Genomic DNA, 24,434 nt, shown 5'->3' on the forward strand with positions numbered 1-24,434 from the left:
GACTGAATTCTTCAACAGTTTAAATTATCAGTAACTCAGGCAAGAAGTTAGATCAGTGTGATAGGAAGCTGTTGCCATGATGATCTGATGGTGCAGAGGGACATCAGTTCATGTTCTGCAGATGAAGAAGTCTCCTCCGTGATGATGCAGAGGGAGAGCCGATCCTTCTCTGCTCTGGAGAGGAAGCCAGACAAAATTCTACCTGTGATTTCCATGGATTCAATATGGACGCTGTTTTATTCTTCATACTCAAACACACAAGTGTGATTCTTTCTGAGATGCAAAAACCAGACAAATGGACCTTTATCGGTGCATCTCCAACTCTTTTTACACCTCATGGCAGAAACAAAGGCAAAGACTTACAACTTTGTTCCCTGTAAATGGAAACTGATGATGGGGGACGGAAGGACAGACTGCAACAGGACAGCTGGAGAGATGCTGAGAACTCTGGATTTCATATCATGCAGGAAATAATGGCAAGCAGTCAGGCTTCTTTATGGATAAACGATTGCCGTTTTTGTCAATGCCAGCGCCTACTGGACTTTTAAGAAGGGAAGGAAATAATTAAACAGGAAATAAGCAAATAAACTGAACTTTTAAAAAAAAAAAGAAAGAAAGAAATGCCTTTTATGTGTTCTGTTGAGAATAAATTCTTGGCAATGAATAAAAAAAACAGAAAAGCTTTGGATGGTGTGATTTTGTGGAGTCCAGATTCTGAAGCAAAGAAATGCTGCTTTGATTATTGTCCTAATCTAAACAGTCTGGTGATTTTGTTGTTATGTTATTGTTGGACTGCATTTTATTATGGCCTACAAATCAATACTACAAAGGCAATAAATAAGTTACAGGATATATTTATTGGATTGAGTGGATTTGTTTGTTAAATTCTTTGTTCGAGTGGTGTTTTTCTTTCTCTGTCTTATGCACACACTTATTTTTAACATGCAAACTTCATGTAGTGGTGAAACAATGTGGCAGACATCTCTTACTGTAGCTTACCATCTGTGGCTTCTCTCCTGCTCCTAATGAAATGACACATTAAGCAAAAGGCTTTGCACCTGATAAACACCTTGCTCACTAACTGGATATTGCTAAAATTTTATTTCTTTTTCTAACAATTTACTGAATTTACTGCAATGTTTTGAATTTGGACTTCCAACATGACAATGTAATGACGAGGGAGTGACTTTACAGTTAAGTGAAAACTTAAGTCCAAAGTTTCAGTTTTTTTATAGATAAGAAAACATATGAATAATTCACAGCTGCTTAATAGTCTTATAACAAGCTATAGGTGTAATGTAACAAACGGACGCAGACAGCTGACCAAACAAAGACTTCCAGCCTCCGACATTGCTCCTTTATTATTGTCCATTTTTCTGCACATCCACTTTAATGTCTCTTGTAGTTAAATTTTTATGCATGGCCTCTAGATCATTTTAGTGGATGCATCTAGAGATGTAAGCGCCGCGGTCTAATGCTAACGTGTCCCAGTGGTCACTAAAGCACCAAAACGAGAAAACACTCAGCAACTCAGAAAGGATTATTCACACAAAATTTCATTGTAAAATTCTGACTAAGCAGCTGACAGGACATCTTTTGCACAAAAATGGTTTTAACTCACTATTATTTTCATGAGTCAGTGACTGTGTGAGGTCTTTGGACCAATCTGGAACCTACGTTATGAGTGAAAGCAGGTCAGCATAAATGCGCTGCTCAAAAAAATAAACGGAACACTTAAACAACACGATGTAACTCCAAGTCAACCACACTTCTGTTAAATCCAACTGTCCACTTATGAAGCAACACTGATTGACAATCAATTTCACATGCTGCTGTGCAAATGGAATAGACAACAGGTGGAAATTATAGGCATTTGGTAAGATACACCCAATAAAGGAGTGGTTCTGCAGGTGGTGACCCACAGACCACTTCTCAGTTCCGATACTTTCTTGCTGATGTTTTGGTCACTTTTGAATGCTGGCGGTGCTTTCACTCTAGTGGTAGCATGAGACGGAGTCTACAACCCACACAGGTGGCTCAGGTAGTGCAGCTCATCCAGGATGGTACATCAATGCGAGCTGTGGCAAGAAGGTTTGCTGTGTGTGTGTCAGCGTAGTGTCCAGAGCATGGAGGGGCTACCAGGAGACAGGTCAGTACTTCAGAAGATGTGGAGGAGGGCAACAACCCAGCAGCAGGACCGCTACCTCCTTCTTTGTGCAAGGAGGAACAGGAGGAGCACTGCCAGAGTCCTGCAAAATGAGCTCCAGCAGGCCACAAATGTGCATGTGTCTGCTCAAACAGTCAGAAACAGACTCCATGAGGGTGGTATGAGGGCCCGACATCCACAGGTGGGGGTTGTGCTTACAGCCCAACACCATGCAGGACGTTTGGCATTTGCCAGAGAACACCAAGATTGGCAAATTCGCCACTGGCGCCCTGTGCTCTTCACAGATGAAAGCAGGTTCACACTGAGCACATGTGACAGACGTGACAGAGTCTGGAGACGCCGTGGAGAATGTTCTACTGTCTGCAACACCCTCTAGCATGATCGGTTTGGCAGTGGGTCAGTAATGGTGTGGGGTGGCATTTCTTTGGAGGGCCGCACAGCCCTCCATGTTCTCACCAGAGGTAGCCTGACTGCCATTAGGTACCGAGATGAGATCCTCAGACCCCATGTGGGACCATATGCTGGTGCGGTTGGCCCTGGGTTCCTCCTAATGCAAGACAATGCTAGACCTCATGTGGCTGGAGTGTGTCAGCAGTTCCTGCAACACGAAGGCATTGATGTTATGGACTGGCCCACCCGTTCCCCAGACCTGAATCCAACTGGGACATCTGGGACATCATGTCTCGCTCCATCCACCAACACTAAGTTGCATCACAGACTGTCCAGGAGTTGGGGGATCCTTTAGTCCAGGTCTGGGAGTAGATCCCTCAGGAGAACATCCACCGCCTCATCAGGAGCATGCCCAGGCGTTGTAAGGAATTCATACAGGCACCCGGAGGCCACACACACTATTGAGCCTCATTTTGACTTGTTTAAAGGACATTACATCAAAGTTGGATCAGCCTATAGTGTGTTTTTCCAGTAGCAAAAAACATCTTTCTTTCCCCATTAAGAACTGAGAAGAACTTAGATTAGAAACTTACATGCACTCTGGAAGAGAAGGTAAGGCCAAATAGAGGTTGTGGTCAAGGCTGGATTATACAATGGGCATTATGGGCATGGGCCCAGGGGCCCACACCCGTTGTGGGGGGGGGGGGGGGGGCTGGGCCCATGCCCATAATGCCCATTGTATGGAATGTGGAATGGGGCCCCTGGAACCCTCTGGGCCCAGGGCCCTGTTAATCTGGCCCTGGTTGTGGTTAACCTTCTTTTCATCATATACTGAATTCACAAGTGAAAAAACTACATAAAACATACACAATGGCATAAAGCCTAAAATACTACAAGCATATAATAACAATGTGTTCTCATTAAACCGTGATTAAACTTTCAGGAAAACTTCCTTATCAAGGCCTTGTGTACTGTCCCATTATCTCTGAAAAAGTGCAATCCACTTATTGATATATATATAAAAATTATTAAATTTTGAATGAAATGAAAAAAATGTAATCAGTCTACCACCACTGAAATCAGATACAAATGCTGGATGTAAAAATAAAAGTTGAAGATATATGTATATGAAGATAAAAAAAATATATGTATATTTATACGTATTAAGAAGATGTTATGCCTCTCTCTTGTGGTCATGTTGTGCTACTACAATCATCATTCAGAGAAGCAAGCGATTCTCCGGGTCTGCGGACATATTCTATAAAATTGTCACTGCGCATATAGATAAAAAAAAAAACAAACAAACAACTTTTTAAAGAGTACCCTCAGATAATTCAGAAACTTTGAAACACAATACTGGTACAGAAACTGAGAAGAAAACAGATAAATTCGTTTTGTGTGAGAAATATCATTATAAATATATATATATATATTTATGGGATTCTCTATCTGGAATAGAAAAATGACAAAGATGGGAACCTTGACTTTTTACAAAATTATGAGAGAACGACGTCTCACTTCCAATCAGCCAATCCATATAAAAAAAAAGGACATGAAACATGAAAAAGATGTGAACCAAACTCAGTGACTTCGCTTTTCCGTTGTTTGTCCTTTGCTGGATCCTGTATGGACTTTTCCGGTCCGGGTGAAAAGCAGCTCAAGTGTGTTTCGTGAAGGTCGTGAGTCGTACGTGTGAGTATCTATTCTTTAAACAGCGTTATGTCGTTGTGTATTGAATTTCAAGTAAAATAGTTTGTTTTTTTTAGAAATCACCAACTGTGTTTGAGCGAGTCAAGTTACACTAAAATGATTGTTTCTCTTTCTCATCGCGGTTTGCTTTCATTGACTTAGCTTATGTTAGCTAAAGCAGCAGCAACGATTAGCTCAAAGCTAACTGAAAGCCCGCTAGTTATTTTTTTAACCCCATCCAAACATCGGTCTTTCTACTAGGTCGGCTTCTAACATTAAAGACACAACATTATGTAAGAGTAAGAATAGTAAAAGTATAATGTGTAGTGTCTGTTGTTAGTAGATGCATTAGCTACTTAGCAGTACTTTGACCCTGCGCATCAGCAGGAAGCAACGCACCAAATTATTATTTTTTCTTACTGGTTACTATGAACCATACATTACTTCCATTGTAGTCTAGACGTGTTTCTCAGTGAAAAAATAAGACACGTCTTTATAGAAATGTCACAGAGGGGTCACACGAAATGAGTGCTGACATGACTTTGCAACTGTGCATGATGGCGATCTACCTTTTGACACAGAATCACGTTTTTGTCAGCTTATTTTAAGAATTGATTTAATTTAAAGGGGGAAAAAATATTTTCTTTATAGTGAACGGCATCGAAATATAGAAACGCTACGTTTGGACAGTTTTTGATGAGCAGCAGCTTCCTATGTTTTGACTAAAGTTAACTGACCTTTAAAACTTAAGCTCAGTTATATTACCTATCCAAATATGTTAAACTACTATTTTCACAAACTTCATATAACCAAGTTGGATTTGCACATTTCAGTCCGTATTCATTAACATTCGTGATAAGTTGTGAAACGAGCTGATCTAAATTCTCTTAACATAGAGACCAACTTTGGAAAGGTAAAAAAGAAAACAAGAAAACTTTTTGATTTTTAAAAACTTTCTATTAAATTCCTAAAGCGATGTTGCCGGACCAGTTTCTGTCAGTATTGCTAACAGTGGGTAAAGCAACAACTTACACCTGTTGTAGTTTACATACTAGCACCAGCTTGTTTCGAGAAAAACTTAGAAACTTAGATAAATAATGCCAAATGTGTGTGACTGGAGGGATTTGGATTCTTGCTGTATAAGAGTAACATTCGCTTTTCAGTCATATCCTTTTCAGACACTAATAATGCATGCAAACCCCCAAGTATTTACTAGTTCAGATGCACTCATGTTGTACGCAACTTCAGACTCAGTCTCATATTCAGTTAATTTCAGCTTTATTTGTATAGCGCCACTTCACAGCCATGTCATCTCAGGACACTTTATAGACACATCAGTTCAAGCCAGTTCATAATAAATAGCCTAGTTAAGGAAAACCAACAAATTGCATTGACTCTTGACTTTAATCCAATCCCTCATCCTGAGCATGCATGAGGCAACAGTGGAAAGGGAAAAAAAAACAACTCCCTTTTAACAAGAAGATTACACCTTCAGCAGAACCTGGCTCAGGGAGGGCGGTCTATTGTCTGGAATGGTTGGGGTGGAGAGGACAGAAAAGAGACCAACAGACAATGCAATATTTATCCAGGGATACTTGCAGAAAGAGGATAAATATGTTAAAGATGCCAATACTGTCATATTTTTTTACATGAAAGAGATGAAAAGGTAGTGCTCAGTGCATAATGGGACGACCCTGTGGCTGAAAAACTGTGGCTAGACTACTCCTAACTATAAGATTTTTTTTTTTTTCTGTTAAAAAAGAAAGTTTTAAGCATGATTGTAAAGGTAGAGAGGGTTTCTGCCTCCTGAGCCCCAACTGGAAGCTGGTTCCATTAGAGAGCACCTGATAGCCAAATGCTCTTCTGCCATCGTACTCTTAGAGACTCTGGGAAGCACAAGTAAACCTGCAGTCTGACAACAAAGTGCTCTGTTTGGAAAATACTTTGCTATGACATCTTTGACATGCAATTGAGCTTGGTCATGGATATTGGACTCTTGACTGCACAGCATAAGGTGTTCAGCTTTTGAATAATATGATCTTATATAAGTTTACTAGTCTGGTCTGCGTATTAATATGATTTAATATTCACAGGTGATCCACCATGTCTCTGCCAAAGCCGATGATGAGGGGTTTACTGGCGAAACGTCTGAGGTTTCACCTGCCCGTTGCTTTTGTTCTGTCTTTTGCAGCTGCAATATCGTACAAGGTAAGAGCAGGACAAGGTTGTGGCTACAGTTCCAATCATAATGCTTGTGGTGTATTAGGTTGTGTAGCACCTTTTGAGTTAAATATCATAAAACTTTATCGTTATTTTTTACTCTTACGCAGATAATACACTACTTTATGCGTCTCTGTCACTACACAACTGCAGTACATGGACTAGAGGCCCATTTATGCTTGACGCAGAAAACAGAAATACAGCTGAGTGGCCAGTTTCATCTGTCTCCTGATGGGTGAAATTTGGTCTTTTGTCAAGGGACTTAGCTATCTCTTACTTGGCACAGAAAACCCAAAGACCCAAAGCACAGAGCAATACCACTGGAAAATGCGGGGGCAGTGTTGAGTTGTATAGCTGACAGACAATCTGTGAAAGGAGCAAACTGGAGAAGAGGAGCAGGAAGAAGATGATGCAGAAACTGTGAAATAAAAAGCAGAAGTTAAGGACAGCAAAAATATTTTAATTTTTTCTACTTCTCGTGTATTTGTGGACAACTGTGAACAACTATATAGCAGGGAATTACTGCAACCAGCTGGTGTCAAAACTCAGAAGTAAACTCTGAACTAAGCACTGTCCCCTAGTGGATGAACTGACCAAACAACTATGGCAAGGTATGAATTTGGTGACGTATGACTACGTTCAAAACGAACATCTCTATTTAAGTATCCAAGGAAGCCTAACTGAGTCATTACTGTGTCAATGTTTGGAGCACATTTAACACAAATGCGAATAACAGAACGGTTTTAACCTGGATTTGAAAGTGCTTAACTTTGGTAAAAGTTCACATAGGTCCCAATATAGAAGTAATATGGACGTTGTTTGTATTCAGTAAAAATTATATAAAACTATTAGATATAATGTACAGATGTTTTTAGTGGTTGGTGAATGTCAAAACAAAACAAAAAAGAAAACACTCCTAATTTGACTATTCACCCGAAATGGTATAACCCACACACCCCCACACAGATGGCATGAAACTGTGAACCGATCATACCGGCCCAGTTCCGACAGTGCAAGTGTCTAACAGAAAAGTACCAAACCATCAGTTGTGCTACCAAATCTGCAATGCAAAAAGAAAAAAGAATGAAAACAGAAGTTAACATATTTCATTAAAAAAAGGCATGCAAACTAGAAACTGATTGAGATCAGTCAATGTCAAAATTAATATTGTGATAATGTGTTTTTGGACATATTATTCATCACACATCTGAATCACAAGGGCTTTGATTTGACAGTTTATTAGGTTGGATTACAAGGTGACATATTCCGGAAGTTTTATCACATTGTAAACAAGTCAGTCAGAAGAAAGCAAATCTTAATCATTTGTGTTATACCCAGTTTACATAGTAAATACTAAATCTAATGTATTCATATAACATTTTACATAGTGACATGCTACATACAGGCCTACAGAAGAGTACAGCTGAATGATGGTTTGTTATTTTTTAAAGCCATCTTGCCGTCTTTTTACAGCACTAAGAAAGGCTAGAAGTGTAAGCTTTACTGTCATTGCACAGAGAAAGTATTTAAGAACTTTTGTGTATCCATGACTATAGAATCTGTATATAATATACAGTATGAATTGTTGAGGTTTATAGCAGGATGGTAGATCTCCAGTCCTGGAGATCTACCATCCTGCAACCTTTAGATGCAACCCCTGTCCAGCACAGGTGAGTCAAATAGCTGAATTTCTCTTCTGCATGTCATTCAGCTCTGCAGAGGTCTGCAAACAAGCCACTTATTTGATTCAGGTGTGTTGGAGACGGGTTGCACCTAAAAACAGCAGGATGGTAGATCTCCAGGACCGGACTTGGGCACCCCTGGTTTATAGTCTTTCAAGTGGTCTGTGAATGATGCCAGTATTAAAGCGTTGTAACTACACCAAACTGATTTCAACTCTAGTATTAATGTAAAAGGATCAAACCTTTTGCATTAATACTAGAGCACTGAAAGCAGAACTAAAAGCAAATATGATCATTTGCTTTTAGTTCAGAATCTGTATTTAGCTGGGAACAGCTGAACAAATGAGTGTGTTTTCAGAATCTTTAGCATCTATCTATTGCATGTGTAATTACTTCATGCCTTTGGTTAAAAAAACTAAACAAAAACTCAGCTCTATTGTGCTAACATTTGTTCTGTACATCAGTGATGTGCAGTGAGGTTCAAGGCTGGTGAGGCACTGACTTCTCATAAGTCAGATTTACAATTGTAAGAACTGGAAAAACAGCACCTTTCCACACAGCCAGTCTTTTTGCTTGTACCACTCCGTTTGAAAAGAACCTTTTAGCTCCGGCGTTGCTCTTCCAACACGTATCACCTTCTGTTTGGACTGGAAATCAAGTTTTGAGACATTTTTATATTGAAATATAATCCTCCATAACGAGATGGATCAGGCAGAGTATTAAATAGCCGCTGGCTTCAGCTTGGCGCCAACTTTCGGTTGCCTCTGCTGAAGCCGCTGCAGCTAGAAAGCACCTGCCAGATTGCTTACGCCCCCGTGAGGTGAGGCAGAGTACTGCGTGTCTCACCGGCTGACTTTTCTTTGCACTTTATTGTGCGGTCGGCAAGAATAACTCTCTCACACATACATAAAAGACATTACACAGACTGTAGAAAGTCATGGTGTATAATTAGTATTTCTGTAAAGTTCATATTGGTAATAGGCCGAGGAACAGAAACAGGCACGCATCATGCTACCCAGTTTGTATTGGATTGCGCTTTCAGGTGTGAGGCAACCCTCGCCACTGCCTCACCCAGGGTTTCTGCCATTGGTAATAACTCAAATTTGGATAATTTTTTTGTGATAAAATGTCAGAAATATGTATGTAGTAATACTGAAAATGTATTTTAAATACAGATTAATGGAAAATATTAATATTCATAGTATGTACTTTTTTTCCGTTTTTAAATTCATGGCAGGTAAGGCACTGCCTCATCTGACAGCACGTCACTGCTATACATCTATACTGTAAACTTGGACTGATCATTAACAAACCTCCTACTTGACTGAAGCACATACAACATTGTTGCTCACAACAGAACAGTACATATCCATATGAGTTTAGCAGGCTGTATCACTGCTTATTCTGCGAATGACTGTTCAGCTTCTAGCATCTGATGGGTCTGTAGCACAGGGGTGTCCAAAGTTGGTCCTCGAGGGCCGCTGTCCTGCAGGTTTCCCATGTATTCCTTTTCAAACACATCTAGCTTCCACTAAATGGATCAAACAGCCAGTGACGTGCACAACTGATTAAGCTCTACTACTAATTAATTTGAATCAGGTGTGTCTGAGCAGGGATACATAGAAAACCTGCAGGATTCTGGCCCTTGAGGACCGGAGCTGGACACCTCTGCTGTAGCAGTTCTGTGGGTCACCAGTGTAACATTTGGTTCTGGACTTATTGTAGCTCCTCTGCTTCTCTTGGAGGTGTTTGTGCCAGCTAGCTATGCTAATCTGCTATCTGACTAATGTTTCCATACTTTATGATTAATCAGAAAGATTCAAGTTACTGCAGTTTGGTACTCTACTTTAATTAGTTGATTAGGGTGTAACACCATGACTTTATAAGATTGAATTTATCACAATATTCTAATTTACTGAGACACTGCATTTTGGGTTTTCATTATCTATAAGCCACAATCATCAAAATTTCAAGGATTGAATATTTGAAATTTTTTACTCCGTGTGTAATGAATCTACATAATATATGGGTTTCACATTCTGAAATGAGTGACAAAAAATATTGAACTTTTTCATAATCTAATTTTCTGAGATGTACCTCTAATTTATATTTATCTATTCAGTTTACAACAGTATTTGCAGTTTTTCAAAACAAAGCTTCATGCTATTTGTTTGTCCTCTATACATTGTTTAAAAGCCACTGTTTAATGTTAAATAAATTAATATTGTTAAAGATAATGGATAATTGTGTTAAATACTGAGATCTCAATTTTAGTCAAATTAATTGTCATTATTTTTACCATTTGGAGAGCAGTCCTACTAAGCTGTGTAGAAAAATGAATAAATATGTGACCTGCAATAATGAAATATCATTTGGTATGCTGGATAGTGATTTTTTTTATGAAGTAAATCATATTTTAATAGTGTTAATAAAGTATATCGCCCACTATCAGGTGAACATTTGAATCCTGAAGCTTATATGATGTATAGCTACATACCTTTTTTTTTTTTTTTTTTTTAACAAAGAATGTTAAGGTTGACATTGTGCCTAAAGTATGTTCTGTCTCTTACAGTACATGGTATCGGAGCCCAGAAAAAAGGCGTATGCTGAATTCTTCAAACAATATGACGCCGTCAAAGAGTTTAATGCCATGAGGGAAGCAGGTGTCTTTGAGAGTGTGCGGCCCTCTGGGGAGTAAAGCCACTGTGAGTCCCTCACAAACCACATTATGAGCATCACATAGCATCCACTATTAAGAACCCCAATTTCAGTGAAGTCGGGATGTTGTTTAAAACCTATATTCACTTGAATACACAACAAAGACAAGATTTTTCACATTCAACCTGATAAACTTGTGCAACTCTAATATCACAATTAAAACCTAACTGATTGGTGAATATTTCTCTCCTTCAGATCGGCTGTCCTGTCATTCATTCCTGGTCATAAGATGGTTTTCACGCACCCCTCTTTGATGTTTACTGATCATATGTGAACATCACCTTGCTGTTTGTTCCTCTGAATAAAATATTCTATTAATGTATCTCTCTGTCTCTGTGATGTTTATAAACCACTCCAGCTGCTTTGAGCAATATATACCATTTATTTTCACAACTTAAGTGTTGGAACAGTTTGTGGCAGTATGGAAGTCCAGTCACTTAGCGAGCACTGTAGGTTAATGTTAAAATGCCACAGTATGTTTTAGTATATACATTGTAAATGAAGTTTCAGATTATGCTCAATGTGAAGGTTTTGTTGGTTTTTTTTTTTTTTTGTAGTAGTATTAAAACTTGAAACCTCTATGTTTACTCTATAACTATATAAATTTCCATCCAAAAAACTACCCGGTAGTAAATTTTCAATGTCTGTCTCCTTAGTCTTGCTCATAATGTCAAAATGAGAGAACAGTTCACTGTCATAGTGAGTGGTGAATCTCATTTCAAAAGCTTGAATTGGTGGAAAACTGTCTATGTAAATAAATTATTTTGAAATTTTTGTAAATTTTCCCTTAAGATTTAGTTCAGATAACAAAACCTAGTTTGAATATATATCAACGAAATGATCTTATTTTGCCTCCACGTGGCGACCCCTGCTGGCGAAGTGTTGAGTTGCAGCCTTTGTTTGCACCGCCTTCCTGCTGACTTCTGACTACACTTCCTGGTTTGCTAAGGTGGATGTTAGAGCGGCTGCCAAACAAGTCTAAAGTTGTTCAGACACGGGAGGATAATGTACCCAACGGCAAGGATACGTCAGCCGGGCGAAGCTTGTTCAGCGTATAAACCCTGTCTTACAAAATGATTAAAAAACGTAGTGTGTTGGAGACTACCGAGCAGCGGCAGCAGCAGTAACGTCAACCGGGGACGCAGCTGTGAAACTGCAGGTTAGCTGCAGCTAGTTTGTTAGCAGCCTAGCAGACCTGCTACTGTTAGCATCGAGTGTCTGCTTGACGTTGACCAGCTCCGTTCAAGTTTGACTCCAGACCCAGTTCAGTGAAGCCCTAATGTGCTAAAGGAGACAATATGGAGAACAAAGATAAAGTACAAATGAGGAATCACCCTCGCAGGTAAGCGACAAAAGGGGAAAAAAAATTAGACTGAATGGTATCTAATTGATTTTAATCAGACGTTAGCCTGACAGTAAGTTTAGCGGTGAAATGAAACGTTGCAAAATACCCCAATGGAGCTCGTTCGTATATGAAGCTAGATAATGTTACAGAACCTCGTCTGCAAATATACGGAGTTGTTGTAAATTCTTACAAAACAGAAGACCAAAATATATACGCTGCCTCTTTTAAATGTATTTATTCATTTTAAACATTTGCCTTTTTGTTTGCCATTTAAGTTTATGTTACTGTCACTCGTTGGTGAAATTTTATGTCTACAGTATTGTAGAACAGTTATTCTGGGGCCTTTGTTGAGCAATAATGTAATTTTTATGAGGGTTTGAAATAAAAAAAAAAAATTTTTTTTCCTCTATGTATGTATATAACCATATATTTATAAGCCCTAAAATAGTCCCATTGTGGATAACTTGGTGGTTACTTTTCCTTCAGTCTGCTGAACATACTAATCAATCAAAACTATAATAAAGGACATATATATGATCTATAGCACAACTTAATTTTGGGAAGGAAGATATTTTTACCATTTATACTAAAAGTTGAGAGCCATTTAGAATGTATTTACCAATCAGATTATTAGCAGCTGTCTAAAACGAAGGAGAGCTGCAGATTTTTAATTCTTCCCTTGACCTTTTCAGACAAAAACACTGCTGTAAGCATGTGCACAGTTATACCAATTCTACCAGTTTGCTCCGTTATCTAATAAGCTAAGATCCTGTGTTTGTTGTGTCAGATCCCCGGGGCTTGTCACTATCAAAGACCCAGTGATCCAATTTAATACCTTAACTCTATTTGTAGATCCTGTCTTAGCTGCTTTAATCTAAAGTGGTTTAGATGGGAGCAGTTGCAGGCACATTCAGTGATTCTGACAGAAAGGCAGGGTTTGTGAAACATGATTGGTGGGGCATCAAAGACCTCTAAATAGATTTTTCCCTCCCTTTTCTATAGTTAAAAAAAAGAGCCACATGAAAGAGCAGCCTTTTAAAAATAGACAAATCGTTCAGAGTTTTATTGATATAGTTGATCTGTGAGGGACACTGTCATTCCTATCACACTTTACCCCCGTGTGAGGATGAGTTGTGTATACTGATGCTTCTGTTGGTTTATAGTGTAAACAGGCTGGTTGCTGCTTTTTGAGTATCAACAATTTCACAATCCACACAAACTACGCTAAACATTTGATACCTACTTAGATACAACTTTTATGCTTATTGTATAATCTTAAACCCTGTTTACACAGCTACTTGGTGCCCAGGGGTTTTCCTGTAAGCCATTTCTAATTTATCTATTTTAAGACACTGAACCCTAAGTTCATTTACCATTTACCAAGCTAGAAAATATCATTCTATATCTGTGCCACTTTTGCCATATTCACATATTTTGAACTCAATTGTCTGGGATCAATCTTTCTGTAGTGATTATGATATTGATCAACTCTAATTGATATGAACTGCACTGACAGGGACATAGTGGCTTATTGTACACTTTGCCTTCTTGATTCAGCCTGCCTCACATCTGTTGCTCTCTGATACACAAACGGACATACTGTAATAATGGGAAAAACCTATAGGACAAAAAAAAGATACAAAAATGTAGTGAACCTACACTTACCTAAAATGGGACAATTGACAGAAATACATCTAAGACAGTTTTTTCTCTTCTCTCTGTTCAAGCCACATGACTCAAAAGCCCCCCAACCAAACTGATTATGTTATTTTTCTTTTTGCCTGTTGGCCGCTCAGCCAGTCAGTTAGGAAAATACTATTTTCATAGCAGTGTTAAATGAATGCAGCAGATAATCTTCTGGAACCTTTACTGCACTGGAGCGTATATTTTCATTATTCTTATTTGCTCATGTATTTGCTTTGAAGTTCACAGTAAATTACAATTCCTGCCAAAAAAAGAAATGGATTAAACTATTCAGAAAAATTTCTGCACATAGTTGTGCTGAACATCTCTGAGTCCTGCCTTATGTCGAGAGATGATGAATGTGGTTCTTTTGGGGGAAACTGTTTTTAATAGCTTTTAAGTTTCACTGTTTAAATGTCACTGGTTATGTTCTCATTGAAGTTTGTTTGCGTTACTTATTAAAAGTTAAATCTTTGGGTTGTTTTTAGAATTATTATATATCCTCATTTGGGAAAAATTGTTCTGTACAACTAAACACATTGATGCATTAGGAATGTCATTCACAACCGTGCATTGTTTGAGTTGGAACTAGTTTTTAAGTTCAGTGTGTTTGACAGAAGGAACCGAGGAGTTCCTTTTCTGTTCATTTATCAGAATGATTCTGGTAAAACACGCTGCTCTCTGTTATCATATCCACCCGGCTATTTACTGTTTCCTCATCCAGTTGATGTAAGAATTTAAGTTTGGAGAGGATTTCATACTCCTTGGTTGAAAATAATTTTTTTAATTCTGCCTTTCTTTGTAAGTATGACAAACTGGAATTTTTTTAATAGCACCAAATTGAATTTAAGGCTTAATCCCTGGAAAAGTGCTTTAGAAGTTTTACTGTATTTTGGATCTTAAAAAGGGTTTTAAAAAATGCCTTTATTTTTCTGAATCATTATGTGGTTTTAATTGCCAAAGATTTTTTCCTCCACAGTTTTAACAAGTTCACATAAATTCATGTGAAATAAACTTTTCTCTCCAAACACACATTTTAACTGTAGAAAACATTCAAAGTAGAGTTTGGTCCTGTCTGTAGCAGTTACATCAATACTACTGCAGGTACTTCTTTAAAAATAATATTGATTTAATAAAATAAAAACCAGGCCTGAGAAAGCACTTTAAATTTAGCATTGTCAAATGCTCACAGGATCCACTTGAAGAGCAGATGAAGGGCTCCTTCAATACATTCAGGACCCTGCTCTGTCATTTGTATCTTTTTGCTTGAGATTAGACCCTGGCCAGCTTTGCTTGTGGTTGTACTGGTTGACATAAATTATAAACTGTGACTGTTGGGTTTTCAGAAAGCCAGCAACTTACCAAGAAACCACCACTGCTTCCAAACACTTTGATGGCAGAGTTGGACGTTTTAGTTATTTTGAGGAGACACCTGAAGTTGTTCAAGAAACCAGCGATGACTTACTTCATCTTGTAACTCTTCTTAAATATAGTATCAATTCTCATTGAAAAATCCATTTTGTGTAAACTAGACATCAGAACAGATCATTTGAGCCAAGTTCATGGCTACCATATCTGCTCATGCATGATGCTTGTACTATGTAAATGTCATCATTTGCATCAGTCTGCAAGGCTCCACTAGGTCTGTGTGACTGAAAAGCAGCCAAAAAACTTTAAACGATGCTGTCCATCCATCCATCCATCGATCTATCCACCTGTACGTACGTACATATATATCAAGAATATATATATCAAGACATATATAATATATATCAAGATCAAGAAGGGCTCTAGATCAGGGGTCTTCAATGTTTTCAGGCCAAGAACCCCCAAATGTCCACTTATTAAAGCAACTATGTAGTGCAATACATTTGGTACACATTGTTAGCTCAATGGCATCCTGAAGACAAATTCAAACTTCATCTAATGATACAAACATTTTTAGTCAGTTTAGTGCGCTGCCTTCACAAAAAATACCGAAAAAAAAAGCAGCCAAAACTGTTGGAATCTAAGCCTGCATGCAGATGTTTTTTAGTTACCTTACTGACATGTCCAAACTTTGCTAACTAGCATGAGTACAACAACCAGGTGAGGTTGACAATATTCTTGCTGGTTTTACTGATGGTGATCCAAACCACCCACACTGCCATATCTTAATCCCCAGCTCTGCACTCTGGAATGACTTAATTTGATATTTCCTGCTGCTTTCCTGCAATATCGTAAGCGTGGCTTGTCACAGTCTGCATGTAGGACATGTTTAGATCTATTTTTGTCTGACCACTGAGGATATTTTTATTTCTCATCTTCAAATATCAAGAGCGGTTATGCAGTTCTGGCGTTTCAGAAAACTGAAAACTGAAAGGTTAAAAAAAAACAAAAAAAACCAAACAAACAGACTGATTTTACTCAGAGCATCTAGAGAATACCCCTCCCTGAGCCGCCACCTTATCCTGGTGGAGACGTTTGTGTGTCCTGAAGATCCTAGCAGTTATTTTGTCGGGGGCCTTATGCCCCTGTTAGGGTCACCCATGGCAAACGGGTGTCTAGGGGAGGGACCAGAGTAAGTGCAGCTCAGCGACCCCCATGATGATGCCGACCATTGGCAGAAGTGTTCCCTTACCCAGACGCGGGTCACCGGGGCCCCTCTCTGGAGCCAGGCCCAGGGGTGGGGAATGAGAGCGAGTATCTTGAGGCAGGGCCTTTGCCCGTGGGGCCCGGTTGGACTTGGCCTGAAAGGGTTACATGGGCCCCTCCTCCCCTGGGCTCACCATCTGCAGAAGAAGCCTTGGAGCTCGGGTACAATGTGAGCTGGGCAGCGGCAAGAGGTGGGGACCCTGGCACTCCGACCCTCAGCTGGAGAAACTGGCTCTAGGGATGTCACCTCTCTGGTGGGGAAGGAGCCTGAGCTTGTTTCGAGTAGATGTGGTCGGACTCACCTCGATGCATGGCTTGGGCTCTGGAACTAGTTCCCTTGAGAGGGGCCGGACCTTCTTTCACTCTGGAGTTGTTCACGGTGAGAGGCGCTGAGCGGGTGTGGGCATCCTCATTGACCCCCGGCTTGGTGCTGTTGATGTTTACCCCGGTGGTCGAGAGGGTAGTCTTCCTCCGTCTTCGGGTAGGGGGAAAGGTCCTGACTGTGGTCTGTGTCTATGCACCGAACAGCAGTTCAGAGTACCCACCCTTTCTGGAGTCCTTGGAGGTAGTTTTGGAGAGTGATCCCTCTGGGGACTCCCTTGTTCTGCTGGAGGACTTCAATGCTCATGTGGGCAATAGCAGTAAGACCTGGACGGGATTGATTGGGAGGCAGGCATGGTCTCCCCCCCCCCCCCCCCCCCCCCCCCCCCCCCGAATCCAAATGGTGTTTTGTTGTTGGATGTCTGTGCGCATCATGGATTGTCCAAAACGAACACCATGTTCATGCATAAGAGTGTTCATATGTGCAACTGGCATCAGGAGACTGGGCCGCAGCTCGACGATTGTCTTTGTAATCGTATCATCTGAGCTGCGGCCACATGCCTCGGACACTCGGGTGAAGAGGGAGGTGGAGCTGTCAACTGATCACCACCTGGTGGTGAGCTGGCTCAGATGGTGGAGGAGGAAGCTGGTCAGGCATGGCAGACCCAAATGTGTCAGGAGGATCTGCTGATGCCCGTCTGGCAGAGTCCCCTGTCAGTGAGTTTCAACTCTTACCTTCAGCAGAGCTTCAACCATGTTCCGAGTGAGGCGGGGGACATTGGGTCCGAATGGGCTGTTTTCCGTGCCTCTATTGTTGAGGCGGCCAGCCGGAGCTGTGGCCGTAAGGTCATTGGTGTCTGTCGTGGCAGTAATCCCAGAACTCGTTGGTGGACACCTGCAGTGAGGGATGCCATCAAGCTGAAGAAGGAGTCCTATTGGGCCTTCTTCGCCTGTGGGACTCTGATAGGTATTGACAAGCTAAGCGAGATGCAGCAAAAAACTCTGGCATGGAAGGAGTTCGGTGAGAACGACTGGACCATGGAGAACGACTTCCGGATGGCTTTGAAGCGATTCTGGTCCACCATCAGGCGACTAAGGAGGGGGTAGCAGAACTCCGTCACGCTGTGTACAGTGGAGATGGGGAGCTGCTGACCTCTACTTGAAACATTGTGGATTGGTGGAGAGAATACTTCAAAGACCTCCTTAATCCTACCAACATGACTTCCCATGATGAAGCAGAGCTGGGGGACTCCAGGGTGGACTCTCCTATCTCTGGGGCTGAAGTCGCTGAGGCGATTAGAAAGCTCCTTGGTGGCAAGGCCCCGGGGTTGGATGTTGGATGAGATCCACCCGGAGTTCCTTAAGGCTCTGGATGCTGAGGGGCTGTCATGGCTGCAGCATCGCATTGGAGACAGTGCCCCTGGAGTGGCAGACTGGAGTGGTGGTCCCCCTTTTCAAGAAGAGGGGACAAAGGGAAAAAGTCCGTCAGGTAGTTGAAATTCGGATTGAGGAGGAGCAGTGCAGTTTTTTGTCCTGGTTGCGGATCAGTGGACCAGCTCTATACCCTCTTTGGGATCCGGGAGGGGGGCATGGGAGTTTGCCCAACCAGTCTACATGTGCTTTGTGGACTTGGAGAAGGCCCTCGACCGTGTCCCCCGGGGGCTCCTGTGGGGGGTACTCTGGGAGTATGGGGTACTGGACCCCCTTGTACGAGCTGTCCGGTCCCTGTATGACAGCTGTCAGAGCTTGGTCTGCCTTGAAATTAAGTCGGATTAATTTCCGTTGAGAGTTGGACTCCGCCAAAGCTGCCCTTTATCACCGATTCTGTTCATAACTTATATGGACAGAATTTCTAGGCACAGCCGATGTGTTGAGGGGATCCGGCTTGGTGGACTCATGATTTGGTCTCTGCTTTTTGCGGATGATGTGGTCTTGTTGGCATCATCTGGCCGTGATCTCCAGCTCTTGCTTGAGCGATTCGCAGCCGAGTGTGAAGCAGCAGGGATGAGAATCAGCACCTCCAAGTCTGAGACCATGGTCCTCACCCAGAATGGGGTGGATTGCCCTCTCCGGTTCGGGAGGGAGGTCCTGTCTCAAGTGGAGGATTTTACTTATCTTGGGGTCTTTTTCACAAGTGAGAAAAGGATGGAGCGTGAGATCGACAGGTAGATCCGTGCAGCGTCTGCAGTAATGCAGACTCTGCACCAATCTGTCGCTGTGAAAACGGACCTGAGCCAGAAGTTAAAGCTTTCGATTTACCAGTCGATCTATGTTCCTATCCTCATCTATTGTCATGAGCTCTGCGTTGTGACCAAAAAAACGAGATCTCGCATACAGGCGGCTGAGTTTCCTCCGCAGCTCGGTCATCCAGGAGGGGCTCAGAGTAGAGCCGCTGCTCCTCTTCATTGAGAGGAGCCAGTTGAGGTGGCATCTGGTCAGGATGCCTCATGGACGCCTCCCTGGTGAGGTTTTCTGGGCACATCCCTGCGGGAGGAGACCCCCGTGAAGAACCAGGACATGGGATTACGTCTTTCGGCTGGCCTGGGAACCCCTTGGGATCTCACCCGCAGAGTTGGCAGATGTGGCTAGGGAGAGGGAAGTCTGGGCTTCCCTGCTTATGCTGCTGCCCCTGCAACCCAACCCCAGATAAGCGGCAGATGTAGATGGATGGGATCTAGAAAATAAGTGTTTCATTCTTTTGAAATGAAACCTGAAATGTTGTTCTACTGGGTGTGTTAGTAGTTTAATGTGGGTGTTTTCTCCACAGTGCTGAAATGCTAGAAGTTAATACAAATGTAAAGAAATAAATATCTTTCGAAATATTGCCTTAAACACTCCTCTCTGATTCTTTTGTTGGTTGTGTTCAAATTTGATTATATTATTATTATTATTATTCACAGTACAAACTATAAACTTTTTTGAAGATTAGTGAATATGATTCTATGAAATATCTGGTGTAGTTTAAAGGAAAAAATGCTGATAAAAAACCTAGTCAGTTATTGATGGAGTTAAATGAGAACACTATGTAGAGCTGAAACAGTTACTTGATTCGTTCACTCAGTCTGTGAAAATTACTTAAAATTACAGTATCTGTTTTGCTTTTTAGGGACATTTGAAGTTAGTATGAAAGCTTTTTTCTCATTTAGCTTCTCTGGTTGCTGTAACAAATTGTTGCATTTCTGCATTTTGTCCTCAATCATTGGAAAAAACCATTGGTTTTTCTGTCGTACTTTGCAAGGCAAGACAATTTTATTTAAACATCACATTCCATTCCATTGAAACCTAATTATCTCACACACTTTGGACAGTGAAAGAATTGGGATGAATTTTATTAGTAATTCTGCAATTTAAGAAAGATATTTTGAGAACGTAATTCTTAATCATTTATTTAATTTCTTATTACAAAGATCTCTGTTCATCAACATCTATTTGTCATTACAGACAGTTGAAGAAGCTGAGCGAGGACAGTCTCACCAAGCAGCCAGAGCAAGTTTTTGATGTCCTGGAGAAGCTGGGTGAAGGGTGAGTCACTCAGTAAGACGATAAGTGACACAGAGGCATTACGCAGCCCTGATAGGTGACACCGCCTGAGTTTTTTCATCAATAGAGGACATATTCTTTCTTTAGTCTTTCCTTTAAAAGGACCTTTTTATTTTCTTCACTTGTCTTTATTCCTTTTGATGTCTGTCTGCGATGTTTGTCCGTAACATTTTATTCTCCTCTATTTGAATTTAAGCTCCTGCCGTCTCTGTTGCTTGTCAACGTAAACATTGCCTCTTCATATCCTGTTTCTTAACGCTCTTCCTGTTTGACTTTGTGTGTGTGTGTGTGTTTGTCACAACTGATGTCAGTCTTTTTATTTTTTTTTTTCCACCAACTAGTGCCATTGAATTATACTCTAGCAAATCCAGCACATGCTCTATGCGTGGTGTCTTTTCCAACATGGGGGAATTATCAGCAGCACTGGAGTTAATGACACTTCAACTCAATCAGTTGTTGTTTTGTTTGTTTTTCTTTTTTTATATTCAGAATACAGTGATGTGATATCAAATACAGACTGTAAACAAATAGAAGAATAATCCTGTGAGGTTACTGCATGTTGTCATGAAGTTGGGGATGCTGATAGCTGTTAGTTCCTCTTGCTAAAAGGACAGGTACAACAAGGCAAACTTAAAAGAAACATGATGTAAATTTTTGGGTGGTGCTTTCTGTACAATAGTTAGTGTATGAACTAGGGCCCGACCAATATGGATTTTTTTTTATACTGATACCAATATAAATACTTTAGAGCAGGCCAATAGCCGACATAATGGCCGATAAATCCATCCACCAGAAAAAAAATTCAAAAATATTACTCAAAGCTAAAACACTACATTCTAAGCTCATTCTTAAACTCACGTCTACCTGTTAAACACCATGAACTATCTGAATTATTCACTGATTTAAAAAAATGTAAATACGGTTTTCTTATTCCACAGTGCCTACACACCGTCACTGTTTTATGTGCTGATCTCTTTCCTTCTTCATCGTATTTGACAGGGAAACCAAAGTGTTGCCACACAGGGGATTTGAATGAACTGGGGCGTTCAAGTTCCTCCGCTCGCCATGACCACGCTGCACTTGTGTAGAACGATTATGCACACAGCTTTCTTTTTTTTTTTTCATATCAATCCGCGGATCACGTGTGTGCCGAACTGTAGATACTGATCCGAACAGATCGCGGATCAATGATGATCCGTTGCACCACTAATAATAAGTATTCAGAAGTTGTGTAAATGGCACGCAGCCACCAACTTTCACACACGTTTACGAGGCTAAACACTAAGCACAGCTTTCCTTGCTGCAGCGTGGCCACAAGGCACGCAATGACAAGTTTGTAGAGAATGTAAGAGGGAAAACATAACTGTTTTTGTTTATTTAACATTTCAACTTACCAAAGACAAAATATAAAATGTTCGTGAGCAGACTTCACTTTACTTGGCTCAACTGCTATCTGTTTCACCGTCCGGTTTGCTCTGTCTCGGCTTCCTTGCGGCCATGAGCAAGGATGCAAAGGTAGTATTTTGGTGCTGCTAAAACACTGGTTCCATGTGAATGAAACATCCAAATAATAAAAACTTAAGTGAATAAACCTCAACCCGTCTGTGTGGACATGGCCTTAAATTAAATTACACTGGCTCTAAACAGTCTAAGTCAAGTCGGATAACCTAAGTTGACCAACATGTGCTGAACAACATGAATAATGAAACAACAGACATCAATAAAATCAGGATGAAATACAATGAAAAGCAAATTATCAAGTAATAAAATAAAAATAAAAAGGCTAAGACAACCTGTCTAAATAAAAGAATCCATCACTGTCTTTAGCTGAGGTCAACATGGGAGGGCTGACCAGCCCGGTAGAGCAGGTTGTCCGTTGACCAAGAGGATGGCAATTCGAATCCTGCTCCCCCAGTCACTCTGTCATTGATCCTGGGAAAGATAGTTCTCCCTCCTTACCTCCAGTGTTGGCGTCGCTGGTGTATGAATATGAATGAATGTTTCATTGGTGGGCAGCTTACATTGGCTGTCACGTGTCTGTCATGGTGCCTACACATGTAGCATACCATTACCATGAATGAGAAGTAAATGTATGAGTTCAGTGGAAAGCACTTTGGGTACCTTAAAAAATGCTACACAATACAATTGTAATCTATTTTTATTATTATTGTTATTGTTATTTAGTCTCTGTTTTAAAAAAAAAAAAAAAGCTCAAAGCCAAAAGGACCCAATGTCCTCTATGGGAGACCCTCCCAGGGTTCTAGGGTTGGCAAGCAGCAGATTAGGAATCACTGGTTTAGCATATTTTCTGACCAATATGTTTAAATGAGCTGTATTTTATTAGGTCATGGCCAATCAAAGCAGCTAAAGCATCATAAAAAGTTCTCTTTTTGTGTTTTTCTTTTTTTATTTTACAGATCTTATGGTTGTGTATTTAAGGCTAATTATAAAGAAACCGGGGAGATCGTAGCAATTAAACAGGTTCCTGTGGAGTCTGATCTCCAGGAGATCATCAAGGAAATCTCCATCATGCAACAGTGTAACAGGTATGTGTATTTCCTTTTTTATATAAATTCTCCAGTTTATATATATACACTACTCACAAAAAGTTAGGGATATTCAGCTTTTGGGTGAAATTTCACAACAAGCCTAAAATGCATTCAAACCTGTACAGGTGAACTTAATGTGATCTCTCTAAGCTTTTAAATGCACATGTCCAACTGTTAAATGTTTCAATAAATTTTGCACAAGTTGCTGTTCTCTAACAAGGAGCTTAACGGCAAAAATCACGGCAGGTGTGTGATCCTTGAATTGACCAATAAATGTCCTGGTTCAATTAGAGCTGGTGTTTAAACAGTTGTCCTCATCATGCTGTTCACATTTTGACATCATGAGACCAAGACGACACCTAACAATGGAACAACAGTCCCTTGCCACTGCGATGCTTCAAACAGGACGTTCTCAGACAGAAGTGGCCACTGAGCTTGGAGTGTCACAGAGTGTCATCAGCAGGTTGCAACAGAGATATGGAGAGACTGGAAGAGTCACAGAAAGGCCTAGAAGTGGACGTCCTTTGGCCACATCCCGTGCTGATGACCGCTACATTGTTAACACTGCCCTGAGAAACCGGATGATGAATGCCACTCAACTCCAGGCACGTTTAAGAGAGGTGAGAGGCACCCACACCACCAGGCACAGGCATCATCGTCTTGCATGGGCCAGGGAGCATTTATGCTGGACGAGGAACCAGTGGGCCTCAGTGCTGTTCTCTGATGAAAGTCGATTCACACTGAGCAGAAATGATGGCCGGCAACGATGTTGGAGACGTCAGGGAGAGCGCTATGCATCAGCCACTGTTGTCACCAGGCGAGCTTTTGGTGGTGGCGGTGTTACAGTGTGGGCAGGGGTGTCCACTTGGTACAGAACTGCCCTACACTTTGTGAATGTTACAGTGACAAGCCCATACTACCTGAATAACATCATTAATCCAGTGATTGTGCCCCTACATGAACAGCACAGGCCTAATTTCATCTTCATGGACGACAATGCTCCTGCTCATCGAGGCCGCATCATCAGGGAACGGCTGTTGGAGACTGGTGTACCTCAAATGGAATGGCCTCCACTCTCTCCAGACCTGAATCCCATTGAAAACCTGTGGGATCAGCTAAGCCGTCGTGTAGAGGCTCGAAACCATGCACCCCAGAACCTCAATGACCTGAGGGCTGCCCTTCAAGAAGAGTGGGATGCCATGCCTCAGCAGGCAATAAGTTGCCTTGTGAACAGCATGAGACGTCGTTGTCAAGCTGTAATTGATGCTCAAGGGCACATGACGAGATATTGAGACGTTCAAAATTTTTTGTTGTGGTGTAACTACCATTGTTGTTACCTTTTGTGTTGAATGAATTTTTTGAGATGAGGAAATCAGTAGTGCATCCTTCTACTTAAATGTCCTTACTTTTATGATATTATATCACTGTAGCATGAACATAATTGCATTTTCCATAAATTTCACCTGAAAGCCCAAAAATCCCCTAACTTTTTGTGA

The 24,434-nt window shown here is 40.8% G+C and overlaps 2 protein-coding genes across 2 annotated transcripts in view; both read left to right on the forward strand.

Annotated features, from left to right (window-relative positions):
* The first annotated feature begins 4,177 nt into the window (after nucleotides 1-4,177).
* Nucleotides 4,178-11,188, forward strand: cox6c (cytochrome c oxidase subunit 6C). The gene is made up of 4 exons (XM_079242716.1): nucleotides 4,178-4,249; nucleotides 6,340-6,454; nucleotides 10,721-10,853; nucleotides 11,062-11,188. Exons 2-3 carry the CDS (start codon nucleotides 6,350-6,352, stop codon nucleotides 10,844-10,846), a joined length of 231 nt encoding a protein of 76 aa, XP_079098842.1. The 5' UTR covers nucleotides 4,178-4,249; nucleotides 6,340-6,349; the 3' UTR covers nucleotides 10,847-10,853; nucleotides 11,062-11,188.
* A 976-nt stretch (nucleotides 11,189-12,164) lies between these two features.
* The window catches only part of LOC306757420 (serine/threonine-protein kinase 4-like), a gene marked incomplete at its 5' end in the record, with an annotated part of 28,603 nt that continues 16,333 nt past the window's right edge, over nucleotides 12,165-24,434 (forward strand). The window contains 3 exons of the mRNA XM_079242467.1: nucleotides 12,165-12,208; nucleotides 20,291-20,371; nucleotides 22,807-22,935. Of these exons, the coding sequence (XP_079098593.1) occupies nucleotides 12,165-12,208; nucleotides 20,291-20,371; nucleotides 22,807-22,935 (254 nt within the window). The remainder of the gene's footprint in view (nucleotides 12,209-20,290; nucleotides 20,372-22,806; nucleotides 22,936-24,434) is intronic.

The sequence above is a fragment of the Telmatherina bonti genome, assembly GCF_933228915.1.
Source record: "Telmatherina bonti genome assembly, chromosome: 6".
NCBI lineage: Eukaryota > Metazoa > Chordata > Actinopteri > Atheriniformes > Telmatherinidae > Telmatherina > Telmatherina bonti.